This window comes from Didymella exigua (assembly GCF_010094145.1).
Source record: "Didymella exigua CBS 183.55 unplaced genomic scaffold M421scaffold_3, whole genome shotgun sequence".
Lineage (NCBI taxonomy): Eukaryota > Fungi > Ascomycota > Dothideomycetes > Pleosporales > Didymellaceae > Didymella > Didymella exigua.
This window is the reverse complement of record NW_022984777.1, coordinates 188294-202804: the sequence shown is the minus strand read 5'-3', so window position 1 is coordinate 202804 and position 14511 is coordinate 188294. Positions and strand designations below refer to the sequence as shown.

Genomic DNA, 14511 nt, shown 5'->3' with positions numbered 1-14511 from the left:
CGAGTGAGATGCTCCAAAGGGAAGGTGCGATGCTGCTGTGTTTGCAACGTGACGGGGTAATCTCAAGTACGATTCGTCGAAGAAGTCGAATTGCGGAACAAGTTGGAGAGTACGTGAAGAGACGAGGCAATGTTGTTACGGTGAGTCGCCTACAAACGCGGCACGGGGAACAACAGTGAAAGTGAAAGTGAATGCGGAAAGCGGACCATCAAGGTGACGTAGTCCGAGCAACGTTGGGAAGCCACAATAGCAGGTGAAGACAAGAGGTGCTTGACAGCACAATCAGATTATGACGGCAAAATAAAACATGTACAAACCATGTACTAAATTCTGGGTATATCTTATGCAATCGCCCATCTATGCGAGTAATTCAAATGCAACATCAATCGTGTCAAAAGCATCCACACTACGAGGGCTCCATATCCCTTGCTGTGCTCACTGATCTCGCAACCTGCTCGGTCGCCCCACTTCCACTTGCCACTATGTTGGTGTCTGGGCTGCTTTCTAGCGAATGCCTCAAGCCGACCTCGCTAAGATGCAGTGATGGACTGCCAGGTGGACTGGCAGCGACTTGGTGACTGGGAGGGAGGACGGCATCAACCGCTTGATCGCCCAATGGCTCTTCTGATTCTGGATCCCTTGTCGCCTTGCTTCGAGCAGGTTGTCTGGGACTTGCACCAAGACCTCGATGTATGTCGACGAACGGTGTTGGCGCAGACGCTGCGGATGTCGAGCTCAAGAAGTCAGATATCTCCGCGTCTGATGTTCCAGTGGTATTCGATGTGCGAGGAAGGATTGGTGATGTTGGTGTTCTCGCGGCGCGTGGATAGCCAAGCTGCAGCCATTTCTGAACAGCATTGCGCTCATCGTTGTCGTCCTCCTCATCACTCGTGGCACCGTCGAAGTAGTTGTCCCAGTCTGCCGAGCTGGTGCTACGGATACTATCCGCTGTGTTCATACGCCTTGGCGATCTGAAGGAGTTCTCAAGAGGAGCAAGCTCGTCGCGAACTTCTCTGAGTTCGCTATCAGTACGCTCGATGGGTGGTGCTGCGTCTCCTTGACCCTTGACATGCTCGCCGTCCTCTCTGACAGGCACGTCGATGCCCTTGGCACGATCGAGCGCAGGCTCGTCTTCATCACGGGTTTCGGCAGAGTACGTAGCCGCAAAGTGAGTGTCGCAGAGGTGCTTGACCACAGGCCAGCCGTAGGCGTTGGCAAACATGCGGCGCACGACAATGTTGTTGTGTGCATCAGGCTCGAGGCGCACAAGGACTTTACGCCATGATAGGTCTCTGTGATAAGCGCGTGCAATCTTCTCTTCCACTCGCAAGCCCTCCTCGGCAGTGACAGCTACAGCCTGCGACTTGCTGCTTTCCCCAGAGAAAGAACGATTGGCAGATCTTTTCCTGGCGGGCGGTGGTGGAATGTCCTCTGGATGGTACACACGGTCATGGAAGATGGTGCGAGCTCGAGTTGAGGGGTCTATAATCCATGACGTAGGGGGCGTAGGTGGGTTGATGATGTCTCCAGCCGATTCGAAGATTGTCGTCTTCGGTGGCGCGGCAGAATTCTTGGACGGGTCGAGTGTAGAGTCACCTCTCGATGCCAGCGGTCGTTTCTTCGACTGCAAGGTCTGTGATGACGCCGCGCTATCTGCAGTGTCTTGTTCGTCGTCGTCCTTCATAACAGTCTGGCTGCGTGTGAACATCTTCTTGTCCTTCGACGTATGCTTGCCTGTAGGCCTAATGTAGCTCCACCACTGCATTAGGGTATTCTGCGGCTGGAAGTACTGATCAGAAACTGGCACACCTGGATTTCCTTGTACCGTCTCATCTGGATGGTGCTTCTGGCCGTCTAGGAATTGGTGAGCTGCAGGTTCCGACGCAGTCACTCTGTCGTCTTCGTTGGTGACATCTACACCTGGTAGAGGCACTGCAGTATCATCTCCATTGCCAGACGGAGAATCTGCCTCGTCGTTATCTGGAAAGCCTATCCTCGAGGGGTTAGGTGAAGAGTTCTGGCCTGTCAACTGGCTGAAGCCCCACACAGCAACACTGCCGATGAGTCCGTTCTCGCGACGCGCTTTCTCAACTTTGCCCAATCCTCGCCAGTCGAGGAACAGGAGACAGCTAGTTCGCAAAGGTACGACACCATCATTGACCACGTTGGAGTACACAGTACGATTCCTGAACATGCGCAGGACAACGTGAGCAGGTCCGGTGGGCAGAATTCGGAGGAGAGGCTTGGTGCCAGGATCTTCCTGCTCTTGATGTTGTGACTGTCCACCGAACCCACTCACCATAGCGGTCCATCCGCTCTTCGCCAGCGTGGGAGCGCGCCAAGTTAGACCAAGGTCTTGTCCAGTTCTACCCACCAAGCCGAAGTCTAGAGCGAACTTCACGTACATTGGATTTTCGTTACTGAGACCCAGCATAGGTGAGGCCAGGGCGATGAAATTGACAGGCTTGATGTGGAGGAAGAACTCTGGCGAATGCTTGTGAATGTATGCTATTGCATAAGTCTGGACTAGCCCTCCAAGAGAGTGGCCGATGAAGCTTATGCTGGTGAACTTGTAGGCTCGTTTCTGCTTGTGTGTCTGCGGTCTGAGGTGGATGCCGCTTCCTTCGTGCGCAGGAATCCCCTCATCCGGCTTGTCTTTTGTCGGTGAGAAGGGATTCAGCTTCTGGCCGACAGACTTTTTGATTGGCAGATATGGCTGGTCCGGATATGTGAGTCGCAGCACGTACTTGGCGAGCCGCTTACCGAGATACTGGATGCCACGCTCAGTACGAACGACGTTGCCGTCAAAGCCTCGAACAATGACGTCCTCTTCGTCATCATCCTCCTCTTCATCCGGTATGTCTTCCTGGCCACCAGACAGGGGTGCTGTAGCTGCAGCCTCCTTGTTGCCGGTCTTGAATTTCTGCCCCCTTTTCTCCTGACGTCGTTTCCTGCGGTCCTCTCGGGCCTGCTTTGCCGCTGCATCGATGCTCTCCTTCAAGTACAGCATATCGGCGCCAAGGTTGCTGTGCAGACCATGTGTAACCATGACCAGATGGATGCTCTTCTGTTTGCGGGTATCCTCTTTCTGCTCGTACTCGACATCCTTCGACTTGCGCATGTCGGTGCGACCTCCGTCATCCTTGTACTCTGGTAGTTCGGGCTTGTTCCACAGACTCGTTGTGTCATCGACCACCAGCTTGATCGCCTTGGAGAAGACGCCCTTGGGCTGCGCAGGGTGGTTTGATGTGTGCGACTTCTTGCCCTGCTGGTGGTCTTGGACCTTACCCGGTGTTCCGGAGCTGTTTCCCGTGACAGCAGTGAACCCAAGGTCGAGTGACCTCTCATCACGGGCGACCAGCAGCTCGTAGCTCACAGAGGCGGAGTTGGAGAAGAGGATTTGGGAGTCGACCTCGATGATCCATGTTGCGCTCTTGGGCGTACCGTCGAAGTTCCTCCACTCGTCGCCCTGTCTGATGTGCTCCGGGACGGTCAGCCTGGCGTTCCAGTAGCCACCGGCTTTCAAGTTGGGCTCAAACTCGGGGACACCGGAAGTCTTTGGCGACTCGACTTTCTTGTTCGGGTTGAAGGTGGAGGGATATGCGGCGACATGGATGGTGTAGGGCCCGTGGAGATACGCGGCTCGCAGCGGCAGGGCAGACGTGTTGCGTATGCGGACATGCAGAAAGGCCGGCGCAGGGAGGATGCGGTCTTCGCTGGGGGTGTATGTGACTGTGTACCTGCATGACATGTCTTAGCACTCGGTGCGACCAAACTTGACAACTTCCGCGGGCATCTTGGACCTACCGCACAACCTCGCCCACCTTGACGCTGCCCGTCTGGTGGAGCAGCAGCATTCTGCGCGCGCGCTGTTCCTCGGCGAGGATCTCCTTTTGCGACGGCGTGAGCAGGAAATACGAAGCTCCCGGCTGCGTGTCGGTTTGGGCGAGGGAATAGGTGCGCGGAGTGAGTAGCATTTAGCGGCTGCAGTAACGACTTTCGGTAGCGGGCGGCGCTGGCGATTAGGGGTCTTCGCGGCGCGTCATCAACTGGCTCTGCCTGTGAGAGGTCGCTGCTTGGGCGTTTCGCGGGGCCGCAGGGAGGCGCTGGCGGGACGTTATAGGGGTTGTTTGGGCGTCTGGCTGCTGGTCACACGTATCGCGAAGAGATGAGGTGCGTCATTGCTCGCGTGGTTGCCCTCCCTGTTTCCATCCCGTGCCTCATCATACTGAATTGTGAACTACGACATCTCGGTATCTCAACTCCAACCCGCACGAGACATCGAGTCGGATCGCCAAGATATCGATGAACATGACCAGGCGCGTGCTTTGGAAGGAACGCGTGTCGAACGCCCCTTCCATAGCATCCTCGCCGGAAGGTGCATGGACCCACATCCGACCTCACTAGTCGCCAGCTACATGCTACGGCAACATCTAATTCAACTCCGCATGCATCCAGCGAGCTTCAGTACAGCGTCTGGAACCTCAGCAAATACTGGGTGAGAGCTATCTGTTTACTTCCGGCCGATGTGACGACAGGCTGCTGCTCGATGCACATTTGCAACCCCTATAGGCTTCATCGACATGAGCCTCTCGCAAATTTACATCAGGTTGGATCAATCATCTTCAACGCCACTATACTTTACCATGCTCTGCTCTCGAAGTCGTCTTCGTTTGTTTCATTCGTCGGAGAAGATTTACTCTAAAATCGAAAGGTCTCCTGACGCTGTAGTTAATGCATCAAATCTCATCTCGTTTGGCTTCGGCACGCCGGAAGGTGCTTCGTCCATGTTCCTACTATAACAAGGCCTCCTCTTTCCCAATCAGCAAGTAGGTAAGACACGCGAGAATGCCAATATGTCGGTCGTACAGACCGACTCCGCCGTGTACTTGTCCTCGCCTAGCTTCCGGTGCCAACCTTCCGCTTCAAGTCGTGTAACGTGTTTTACAAGCGAGCGCCGCGTACAAGCGAGCGCCGCACCCTACCAAACTTGCGCACCTCTCTCATCTCAACGTACAATGGCCCAACGCAGCGCTGCTCTATCAGCTTCAAATGAAGCAGACGTTCAGCTTGCTATCTTATCTATTAATTCTTACCAGATACAGAGCAATTGCAGTGCTGCTGTTATCTATAGCGTACCTGAACGAACGATCCGCCGCCGACGCGCTAGCAAGCCTGCCCAACGCGATTGCCAGCCCAACTCAAAGAAGCTTACTCTGCGTGAAGAGGAGGTGATTATTAGCTATATACTCAATCTGGATCAACGTGGTTTTGCGCCTACGTACGCAGCTGTACGTGATATGGCTGATAAGCTGCTGGCTGCGCGCGGTGCAGGTCAGGTTGGCGTCCACTGGCCACGCAACTTTGTCAAGCGTACAGACAGTCTCACGACGCGTTTCAATCGAGCGTACAATAGACAGAGAGCCCTGTGTGAGGATCCAGCTCTAATCAGAAGCTGGTTTGAGCTTATAGAGGAGACAAAGGCCAAGTACAGTATCTGCGATGATGACGTCTACAACTTTGATGAGGCTGGCTTTATGATGGGCAAGATCACAACTCAGCTCGTCGTGACAGGGTCAGAGAGGAGAGGCAGGCTAAAGGCTATCCAGCCAGGCAATCGTGAGTAGGTGACGTTGATTGCTGCAATCAACGCAGCTGGCTGGTCAGTCCCACCGTTCCTCATCTTTGCTGGCAAGTACCACCTCTCTGCCTAGTACGAGGAGGATATCCCACGCAACTAGGTGATCGCAGTTAGTGACAACGGCTGGACAAACAATAAGCTAGGAGTTGAGTGGCTAAAGCACTTCAACGCTCACACAAAGGCTTGTGTAGTAGGAGCACATCGCCTGCTTATTCTTGATAGCTATGAGAGCCACCACTCTCTTAACTTCCAAGAGCTCTGCAAGGAGAACAATATCTATACGCTCTGTATGCTGCCTCACTCATCCCACCTACTACAGCCTCTTGACGTTGGCTGCTTCTCGCCGTTGAAGCGCGCGTATAGGGCTTTGAGGTGCGCAAGTTTGGTAGGGTGCGGCGCTCGCTTGTACGCGGCGCTCGCTTGTAAAACACGTTATAATGTTTAGTCGATTTCTGATGCGTCCGAGGCACCGACGATGCCGCTGCCGCGAAGATTTATCTCAGCACCAGCATCTATTTACTGTCGGACCAATACTCAGAAGCTGCAAGAAAGCAACTCACCGGCGTCCTTCGCAGCCCAATGGGGCTTTTCGAAGATATATTCCTTGGACTCAGTGGTGCCTAGCGATAGTCAGAGTTTGTCCACACCCTCCACTCTCGAACTTACCCTCAACTAAGTCTTGAGCTCCTCCCTACGGAAAAGCTAAACTGCACACTCTGGGTCTTGCTCAGCGTAAACGACGCTCTCTATCTGGCGATGAAACGCCGTCCTGGGGTTGGTCTTGGTCTCGAACGATCTCACGGCGCCGGTGATTGCGTCCCAGATGATATAGCCATTCTCCGCATAAGTAACGGCCTCAGACTTGGTGCAGGTCTCCCACCGACGGAACGGCAGGATGACCTCGACGATGAAAGCTTGTTGAGCTGGGTCCCACGTGATGCCGCGCGACCACTCGGCAGCCGCGCGGGTCTGACCGTTGCTGGGAGGTGGGAGCACTATGTATACGTCAGGTACTATTGATGCCTCACGGAGATGCGGGAGACTTACTCAAAGCACTGGTAATAGTGGGTGATGAAGATGCCATCTTCGTCGTGGGCAGCGAAGACTGGCAGAGTTGATCCTGAATTGGTGTGGAGAAACAAACAACTCAGCTTAGCACTGACGTTTTATAAACGGAGCGATACGTAGGCGGCTGCGTTCACCACGATCAGAGACTTCGAGCCGTAGAGCTCGGTCGTCAAGTCACGATCATTATGTTGTTGAATTTCATCACTTCGATTATGCTCAGCAGCGAGAAAGCGGTTTGCGGGTCTCGAGAGCTTGGTCAAGAGGTAGGTATTATGTCATATTGCTTTCTCTCCAAACATGGGCCTATTAATAACTCTAAAGACTTTAATTCGTAAACACGTCATTCCACTTTGCCTGACTTCGCGGTCGGAGTGAAGGTTGCAGCAGCATGTCTAAGATTTCCTTCCGGGGGGCTACTTCTTTCTCCCCTCCTACGCCGGCAAGCAAAAAGTCAACTATCTGAGCTTCCGCTTTCCACTCTCAACATGTCTTCATCTACTTCCTCTTCGCCGAGCACATCAAGATTCGGCGTCGAACTCGCTGACGGTGCACTCCGAATATTGAGATACCCATTTTTGCAGCGCGCGGAGTTTGCTACATGGGGCTTGCTTCACCATCTCCTACCACACCACACTAAAATACCATGCTCTTGGAAGTCCATACAACGAATCCTAAATAGAAGCGGTCTAGCTACGAAGTATTACTCCAACACATCAAAACCCACCCATCACCCTCCACAAAGACACTCGATTCATATCATCACTCCACAACACCTCCCCCTCCCGCCCTTGCGAAACCAGCACAACCCACACCACACAACCTACAACCCCGGCACCCCCTCGCAAAAGCACTCAACTCCACAAAACGCACACACCCAATCATCCCTGCCCCTAATCCTCGTCCGCAGGCGATCACTCCGCGCCGTCTTATCCGCATCCACACCACCAAGTGCGACAGCCTTATTGCGCAGCCGCACATACTCAGCATTTACGTGCGGCGCGAGGTAGTGCGCGGGTACATAGAGCGCAGGGGGATACAGTAGCGTGGGCACGAGCGCTAACGGCGCGGGCGGACGTGGAGTGCTGTGCTGCATTGGCTGGGTTGGGGTTCTTTTTGTTTGCAGGGTATGGACCGAGGGGAGGAGGGCCGGGCGGAGTTGCCGTTGGATGCTGGATTCGCTGAAGGATGGCGATGCGAAGGCGGTGGTGCTGCGCGGGACGCTGGCGCGGAGGGATGGGTGGATGGACATTGGTGCTGGGGGTTGGGGGTGGACGAGTGGGTTGTGCAAAAGCGTTTTGAAGCGTGGGTGTAGGTTATGAAGATGTGGAGGAGGTGTGGTACTGATGTTGTGGATACCGGCGTTGTGGGGGGTTCTTTAAGTGCTGGGGATTGTGTGGTGAGCTTGGTGACAAAGAAACGTCATAGAGAAGGTAACGCGTGATAAAGAAGAGTAAAACGATGGAGTGTAAGACATACAGTGTCTTTGATTGATGGGCGTGCACTTTTTCGCTATGACGGGGAAACAACGTTTGTAGACACAGCGTGTTTGGGCGCGCTTCATGCAATCGATCCGCCGGTGACCTTCAGAATCATGCTTCCGCTGCCCGGCTTGCTCACAACAACAGCCTGTGCAAGCTTCTCCTCGGTGATGTCCGGGAACTTCTTCCTGTAGTACTTCTCCTCCCACGCCTTCTTGACCGCGTCCACCTTATCCTTCGGCACGAGATGCACACTGCACCCGCCCCAGCCCGCGCCCGTGAGCCTGCTCCCCGCAGCGCCTGCGGCACGCGCCAGCTGGCACAACTCGTCGAGCTCGGGGCAGCTGCAGTCGTAGATGTCGCGGCACGAGTCCTGTGTGGTGTTCATCAGGTCGCCGAGGGACTGGAGGTAGGCCTTGTCTGTCGACGGGGGGCTGGAAAGCAAGGAGCGGAACTTGATGACGCGCAGGGCTTCGGTGAAGACGTGGATGGCGCGCTGGCGGAGCATGAACTTCTCCGCCCGCACGGGGAACTTGGACATGTAGCGTTGGTTCAGGTCGTCTTCTGAGACACCGAGCAGCGCGGAGATGTCGGATCTTGTGTAGCCTTCTTCCTGTGTGAGGTAGTCCTCTGTGTGCTGGACCAGCTTGTGTAGTTGTGTTTCGAAGTCGACCACAGAGGTCTTTGTGTTGTCGGCCACGCCCTCTTTCTCCTCGAAGTATGTGTCATGGAAACCGCGCAAGCTGACGCCCAGTGGGGAGGAGTCGCTGGGCAGCTCTTTCTTCAGGCCGAAAGCCTTGGCTAGGAAAGCAGCGGCGAGGGTGCATTCGACTACGCGAAGGTTGTAGCACACAGGTGCTGTGACGTGCTTGTCAGCTGCGACGAAGCTCTGCGCGGTGACGAAGGTGAGCTCGGGGTCTGTTGTGGGGAATTCGATGTTGGTGTAGTCGAGGCTAGGCTTGAAAGAGACGTAGAGAGCAGAACCGCGGAGGGAGAAGACTGAAGCAGCCTGGTCCATGCTGGGTGGTGTTAGTAGCGAACTTTGGAGAGAGCGGATCGACTTACCCGCCGGAGTTGACACCAACAGCGCGCTCTGACACAATGGCAAGCTCGCAGAGCTCCTTCTTGTCGACCTTGTCTTCGCCATTTGCAGCCAGCACAGCCAATGCGCTGGTGCAGACAACTGATGCTGAGCTGGACAAGCCACCACCGCTAGGTACTGTGCCGTCGCAGACAATGTCCATGCCAACTGATTGGAACTTTCCACGCTTCTTCTGGAGAAGCTCTGACACGCCCTTGAGACCAGACTTGAAGTAGTTGGTCCACTCGTGCTCAGTCGCGTCAATGGGGATCTCGCCGTCAGGGATGTCAAATTCTCGTGTTGGGAATTTTTCCGAGTTGAGGTTGGCTATCCGTACTCGAGGCTTCTCATGTGATGGTCGAATAGCTACTGCCATGATAAAGTCGGCGGTGATGGCCATGGGGAGCACCTCGTACAAGGAGTAGTCAATGTGCTATTACTAGTGAGTTTTGAGTTGGTGACGCGCAGTGAGCAGCTATCTTACCTCTCCAATGATGTTCACGCGACCAGGACTGCGAGCTACGAATTCGGCCTGCCTGCCATGGACTTGCTCGAACTTAGCCAGGAGCTTCTCCCATCGCTTGGTCTCGACTGGAACCGCGTCTTCTGGGTAAATGTCGCGCAGCGACGTCGCGGTTGGAACCGACATGATGCGAACGGAGAGTGTGTGAGGTCCAAGTCTAGCGACAGAGCAAGAAACAAACAAGAAGAGGAGGGATCAACGGTTATATGGCGCCGTGCAGGTCGCGAGACATGCGCCCGCGGTGGGGTACTGCTGAAGATAGGCTAGTCCCGAAATGGCACTCCGCCCGCACCCCACCGCCGTTGCTGCAGGTACGCTGAGCGCAAAGCATGCTCGAAGCCATGACGCGGGTCATGCGGGTGCGACGAGGCGGGAAATTTGAGCCATCGGCGTCTAGTCAACAATTGGAATAGCAGCAGGCACTACCTCCTGGTCTCGGAGCTCGTTCAAGTTGTAGCCGTCCTGTCGCGGTCTTAGGTGCACCACATGCACGGTCTGGTGAGGGGAGTGACTGATGGTCGCATTGGGTATCTCTGTTGTATCTGACGGCGCATGATGCAGCATGGCGCTCATTCGGTGCCTCGGCCGCGACCTCGACCTCGCAGCCCTCGCCCAATGCCGCTGCCAGCACGGCCTCTGGTTGAGTCGCTGCGGCCGACGCCTCGACCGGCCTGTCCTCCGACTCCCACGTAGCCGCTCGATGCCGTGGGCGTAGAGGTCCCGCGTGGTCGCGTGCCTCTGCCGCGTCCCCGTGCTGCTGGCTTGGGCGGCCCTGCCTCGGCTCTCCTGCGCTCCTCTTCTGCCTTCCTCGCTGCGGCGTCCCTTCGCGCCTGCTCTTCTGCTGCGCGACGCTCGACAGCCTGCTTCCTGTGGCTGTCCTCTTCCTCGATGTCGGCCATGTCCTGGGTGGCTCCCTGCCACTGGGGGTTGAGGATGAGTCGCTGGTTGTGCTCGGTCTGCGAGAGGATGCGGGTCCAGGTCTGGAGGAGTGTGGAGGCGTTTTGCACAGTCTTTGAGACGGTCTGTGGTTGTCAGCATGGCGGGCACATGGCGGGCACATGGCGGTGCTGCTGGCACTTACGCCCATGTTGTCCTTGGCCTTCTGCAGGCTCTCGACGACGCCCTCGATCACTCTGTTGACATTGCGCACGCTCTCCAGCTCGCGCCGCAGTGCAGCTTCGCGCGCCTCTTCTGCAGTGTAGTGCGACTCCTTTGCGCGTCCCTTGCCCGCGGCTGCACCGTCGCCCGCATCGGCCGCGGCATCCCGCGCTCTCTGCTTGTTCTTGCGCGCGGCGGGCGTGTCAAAGAGGGCGTCCGTGTCCGAGTCGGACAGGTTGAGGTCGTCCATGTTGAGTGGCTGCACCATGGCGTGTGAGTTGGGCGTGTTTCAGCGACGCCGTGGTCGCACCCAATCAATTCCCAATTCCCAATTCCCAGTTCCCGATTCCGGGCGGCACGTGATTTCGTTGTTGTGTTTGACGCGTTTGACGGCACGGCGGGGTCGCGGACTCGCGACATGCAAGGGTGCTGTTGACAGGTGCTTGGCAGATGCAGCGCTTGGACAATGGACAACCAGCCATCCCGGGTCACCAGCCTCCTCTGCTCAGACTTCAGTGCAGCATCGCGATCCAGATAGCAGCGCGGCCCCATCTGCTCCACTCCGCCGTCACCACCACCTATCTCTATCGATACGCCCCTTATCATCCGACCGCTGCCCACCGCGCCGCTGCCCGTCTGTGTAAAGAGCTTGGTCCCGGCTTGTTTTGATTTTGGATATCGTGCAACCGCCCACATCACCACCACACACGACATTCCGCGACGGCCCACCGCCTCACGCATCGCCTCCTTTCACTTTACCATGGACCGCACGCCGTCGCCCTCTCGACGGGTGCACACGCCGCCTGCGCCCCTTCACGGTGACGATTGGGAGCCCTTCTCGCCGCGCCGCTCCAGCAGAGTCGCTGCGCAACGCGGCCTTCACCTCGAGCAAACGGTCCCAGCACGCGCCCCCCGCACTAGGCGCGACGTGACCCCTTCCGCCTCGTCGCGCAAAGCTGTTGCGCGCACCTCCAACTTCACACTGTCACCACCCTCCTCGCCCGTCTCCTCCCCCAAACGCACCCCACATTCGACGCGTCGCGCACTCTTCCGAGCCGCAGAAGCACTGGATTCCGACTCAGACCAGCCTCGAATCACGTCGGGGAGTCGCTTCCTCGCCTCCATGGCCCCTGGCATGCTCCCCACCCCGGCGAAGACGCCCCGCAAGCGCGTCGTGCACTCCGAGTCTATCAAGTCTACGGCGCGCGTCCTCTTCCCAGCACGCCCAGCAACCATCGAGGAGGTGACCCCGCGAAAGGCGCGCAAGTTCACCAAGAACGTCTACTCTCTCAACAGCTTCGAAGAGGCCGGCGAGTCGTCAAAGATTGAGATCTACACGGACTCGAAGGAGCGTATCCCTACCGCTGACGAGGACGATGATGAGGAGAATCCGTTCGTGGTGAAGAAGGCCAAGGGGAAGGCCAAGGTCAAGGCCAAGGTCAAGGCGAAGCCGACCCCGCAGCGCAAGCAGGACGCAAAGGCGGACGACATGGACGAGGCCGTCAACCGCGAAGAGGGCATGATCTTTCTCTTCCGCGGAAAGAAGGTCTTCCGCAAGTTCCACGACGATCACCCGTCTGACGCGCCCACCGAAGAGGATGACGAGGCATCTGGGGACGAGCTTCGACTTGTGCGCGCAGCTGGGCCCGAAGCGCGTCGCCCACTGACCCGCTCGTCCATCAAGCCGAAGCTGCTTTTCCAGGACGAGATCAGGCAGCGAAAGCTCGAGAACGGCGAGGTCAGCGAGGACGAGGAGGCCAGCACCGACATGGAAACCCCGATGGCAACGCCCAGCCGCGGCAAGGGCAAAATGCTCATGTCCGTCGCCGACTCGCTGCAAGAAGCCACGCCGCCGCCCACGGTGCGCAAGGCCAAGCGAGGTTTGTTATACTATCACATTTGCTCGAGCTCAGCTGACACTCTGCAGAAATCTCCTTCGACGGCTGGTCGCGCATCAAGTCGGCACACAGCTCCGGCAGCTCGTCGCGCGGCGCCAAGCGCAGCGGCTCGCCGCTCGTGCGCGAGGTAGACAAGAAGGCGCGCAGTGGTGACCACTCCTCATCATCCGCGTCCACTGCAGGCATCGAACGGCGCCCCGCTCGTTCTTGATTTCCGCCGCATCGAGTGTTGGCAGCACCATGACTTTGGCCCTCGCACTTTGTTTTTGGCGTTTGGGTTCGATTAGCGACAGGATACCCGGCTTTCGTGCGCTTGTATGGGGGTGTCGTGCTTTGTTGCGCGGCAGCACGTGTGGGTAATGGGGGGTGAGGGAAGGAAGGCATTGCAATTGCATAGCGCGTCACAGCATCAGGACAGGGGAGTAGCTGAGCTTTGAATATCCGAGGGCAGCAGTAGATAGAACCACCGAATCAACATCAGAACATCAGAGAAAGAAGAACACGCAACCCCGCCCAGCCCATACCTTCGTACACTAATGTCCATCCCTGCGGTTCGAACAACCCTCCGCGACGAATCGAATCTATCGCTTGAGGAACTTGCACCTTAGCCCCGCCAGTGTATAAAGTGCAATTAGTTCAGTAATATTCTTCGAATATGTCGTTCCATAGTCAGTCTGCAGGAAGAAAATTACAACAGTCTTGGGCGTGCTGTTGCTTGTTTTACCTACAGCGTTAGAAGCTACAACAGCTGTGCACCCCTGCTACACGACTATTATTGACGTCTGGTAACGTTTCGGAGTAGTCGGACAATAGCTCTTCCAGTCCAGAAGATTAACCCGAGTTTTCAGGAAGTGCAGCCTACACTAACATGCATTCTGAGTTTATCCGCAAATGCAGACAGGCTCTTGTGTTTTCGCGAGGGGACTGAGCGCGCTTACAAAGCAAGTTCTGTACATTTAGCGGTCTACACTATACACTACACGATACCAAGGCGATTTAAGCGGTGGCGCATGCTTCTAGAATCTGACGTAGTGGCAATTCCTGAAATTTTAGCGTGCGAGGTCGCTTGCTGTAACAACGGGATTATTACTATAGCATTATATAGCAACAGCTGCTCTCTCGTAGATTCTTGAAGCTTCGATTTGGCGATGAATTGACATATATATACATGTACATCTCCGTCCCTCTAGGAGTGCTGAGCTATTAAAATAAAGAGAAGAGAAGGATGAACAAAACATCCAGGCTAGCCATAAATGTTGCGGCAAACGTAGCCGCTGTATATCGATGGAAAACTGCGCTGAGTTGATTGCTAGCTAGGAGGCGACCATATATACATGCCCTGAGACGTGCTAGTCCAAGGTAGTTAACAGAGGTGACGATCAAGGCCTGTCGGACCGACTTGCACCGCAACAATAAATATTACGGAACGCGACATATCAAAACCTTTCCAGACAATCCACCTAGGCCAATACATCTACCTGACACGGCTGAGCATTGTGGTCGATATTCTGTTGGGAGCCACAACAGCTCTTGAGCATTATGAGTAATCCAGGTTCCACTTAAGTTGATGCCGATACCCTGATGAATACGTTGCTGGCTTTCAAAGCCCATCCAGTCCTCAATATTGTAATGGCCCTCGAGCGTCTGCACGCACGTTCCGCTGCTCGCATCCCAGATCTTGACAGTCCCGTCGTCGGACGCTGACGCCAGTCGACTCGAGTCGG

At 55.9% G+C, this 14511-nt stretch overlaps 8 protein-coding genes and 1 pseudogene across 9 annotated transcripts in view; 3 read left to right on the top strand and 6 right to left on the bottom strand.

The window, feature by feature from the left end:
- Positions 1–293: 293 nt before the first annotated feature.
- On the bottom strand, positions 294–4310 carry M421DRAFT_416232 (DUF676-domain-containing protein). The gene is made up of 2 exons (XM_033590986.1): positions 3808–4310; positions 294–3740 (listed from the first exon to the last, which is right to left on the bottom strand). Exons 1-2 carry the CDS (start codon positions 3975–3977, stop codon positions 407–409), a joined length of 3504 nt encoding a protein of 1167 aa, XP_033452859.1. The 5' UTR covers positions 3978–4310; the 3' UTR covers positions 294–406.
- A 625-nt stretch (positions 4311–4935) lies between these two features.
- Positions 4936–5755, top strand: M421DRAFT_245090 (uncharacterized protein). The gene has a single exon (XM_033588541.1). The coding sequence runs from the start codon at positions 5019–5021 to the stop codon at positions 5625–5627; it is 609 nt and encodes a 202-aa protein (XP_033452858.1). The 5' UTR covers positions 4936–5018; the 3' UTR covers positions 5628–5755.
- M421DRAFT_398998 lies at positions 5541–6107 on the bottom strand (annotated as a pseudogene; the record flags this gene model as incomplete). The annotated part of the gene is made up of 1 exon: positions 5541–6107. A coding segment is annotated over one exon (224 nt), but the record flags the coding sequence as incomplete, so codon positions are not given.
- Positions 6108–6343: 236 nt separating this feature from the next.
- Positions 6344–6725, bottom strand: M421DRAFT_88988 (uncharacterized protein; the record flags this gene model as incomplete). The annotated part of the gene is made up of 2 exons (XM_033597723.1): positions 6344–6636; positions 6689–6725. The coding sequence occupies 2 exons, from the start codon at positions 6723–6725 to the stop codon at positions 6344–6346; spliced, it is 330 nt and encodes a 109-aa protein (XP_033452857.1).
- A 329-nt stretch (positions 6726–7054) lies between these two features.
- On the top strand, positions 7055–8066 carry M421DRAFT_245073 (uncharacterized protein). The gene has a single exon (XM_033588540.1). The coding sequence runs from the start codon at positions 7195–7197 to the stop codon at positions 7714–7716; it is 522 nt and encodes a 173-aa protein (XP_033452856.1). The 5' UTR covers positions 7055–7194; the 3' UTR covers positions 7717–8066.
- Positions 8067–8266: 200 nt separating this feature from the next.
- M421DRAFT_53548 (galactokinase) lies at positions 8267–9917 on the bottom strand (the record flags this gene model as incomplete). The annotated part of the gene is made up of 3 exons (XM_033595129.1): positions 8267–9206; positions 9253–9701; positions 9753–9917. The coding sequence occupies 3 exons, from the start codon at positions 9915–9917 to the stop codon at positions 8267–8269; spliced, it is 1554 nt and encodes a 517-aa protein (XP_033452855.1).
- Positions 9918–10360: 443 nt separating this feature from the next.
- M421DRAFT_53567 (uncharacterized protein) lies at positions 10361–11157 on the bottom strand (the record flags this gene model as incomplete). The annotated part of the gene is made up of 2 exons (XM_033595132.1): positions 10361–10813; positions 10873–11157. The coding sequence occupies 2 exons, from the start codon at positions 11155–11157 to the stop codon at positions 10361–10363; spliced, it is 738 nt and encodes a 245-aa protein (XP_033452854.1).
- Positions 11158–11382: 225 nt separating this feature from the next.
- On the top strand, positions 11383–13289 carry M421DRAFT_416229 (uncharacterized protein). The gene is made up of 2 exons (XM_033590985.1): positions 11383–12769; positions 12817–13289. Exons 1-2 carry the CDS (start codon positions 11650–11652, stop codon positions 12996–12998), a joined length of 1302 nt encoding a protein of 433 aa, XP_033452853.1. The 5' UTR covers positions 11383–11649; the 3' UTR covers positions 12999–13289.
- A 917-nt stretch (positions 13290–14206) lies between these two features.
- Positions 14207–14511, bottom strand: part of M421DRAFT_53864 (HET-domain-containing protein) — a gene marked incomplete at both ends in the record, with an annotated part of 4117 nt that continues 3812 nt past the window's right edge. Inside the window, one exon of the mRNA XM_033595163.1 lies at positions 14207–14501. Coding sequence (XP_033452852.1) covers positions 14207–14501 — 295 coding nt within the window. The remainder of the gene's footprint in view (positions 14502–14511) is intronic.

Bases quoted from the DNA above. Each gene is read 5' to 3' on its own strand.
- M421DRAFT_416232 (XM_033590986.1), bottom strand. From the start codon at position 3,977: ATGCTACTCACTCCGCGCACCTATTCCCTCGCCCAAACCGACACGCAG. The intron at 3,741-3,807 runs GTAGGTCCAAGA...CATGTCATGCAG, and splicing joins AAGGTGGGCGAGGTTGTGCG to GTACACAGTCACATACACCC.
- M421DRAFT_245090 (XM_033588541.1), top strand. From the start codon at position 5,019: ATGGCCCAACGCAGCGCTGCTCTATCAGCTTCAAATGAAGCAGACGTT.
- M421DRAFT_245073 (XM_033588540.1), top strand. From the start codon at position 7,195: ATGTCTTCATCTACTTCCTCTTCGCCGAGCACATCAAGATTCGGCGTC.
- M421DRAFT_416229 (XM_033590985.1), top strand. From the start codon at position 11,650: ATGGACCGCACGCCGTCGCCCTCTCGACGGGTGCACACGCCGCCTGCG. The intron at 12,770-12,816 runs GTTTGTTATACT...GACACTCTGCAG, and splicing joins GGTGCGCAAGGCCAAGCGAG to AAATCTCCTTCGACGGCTGG.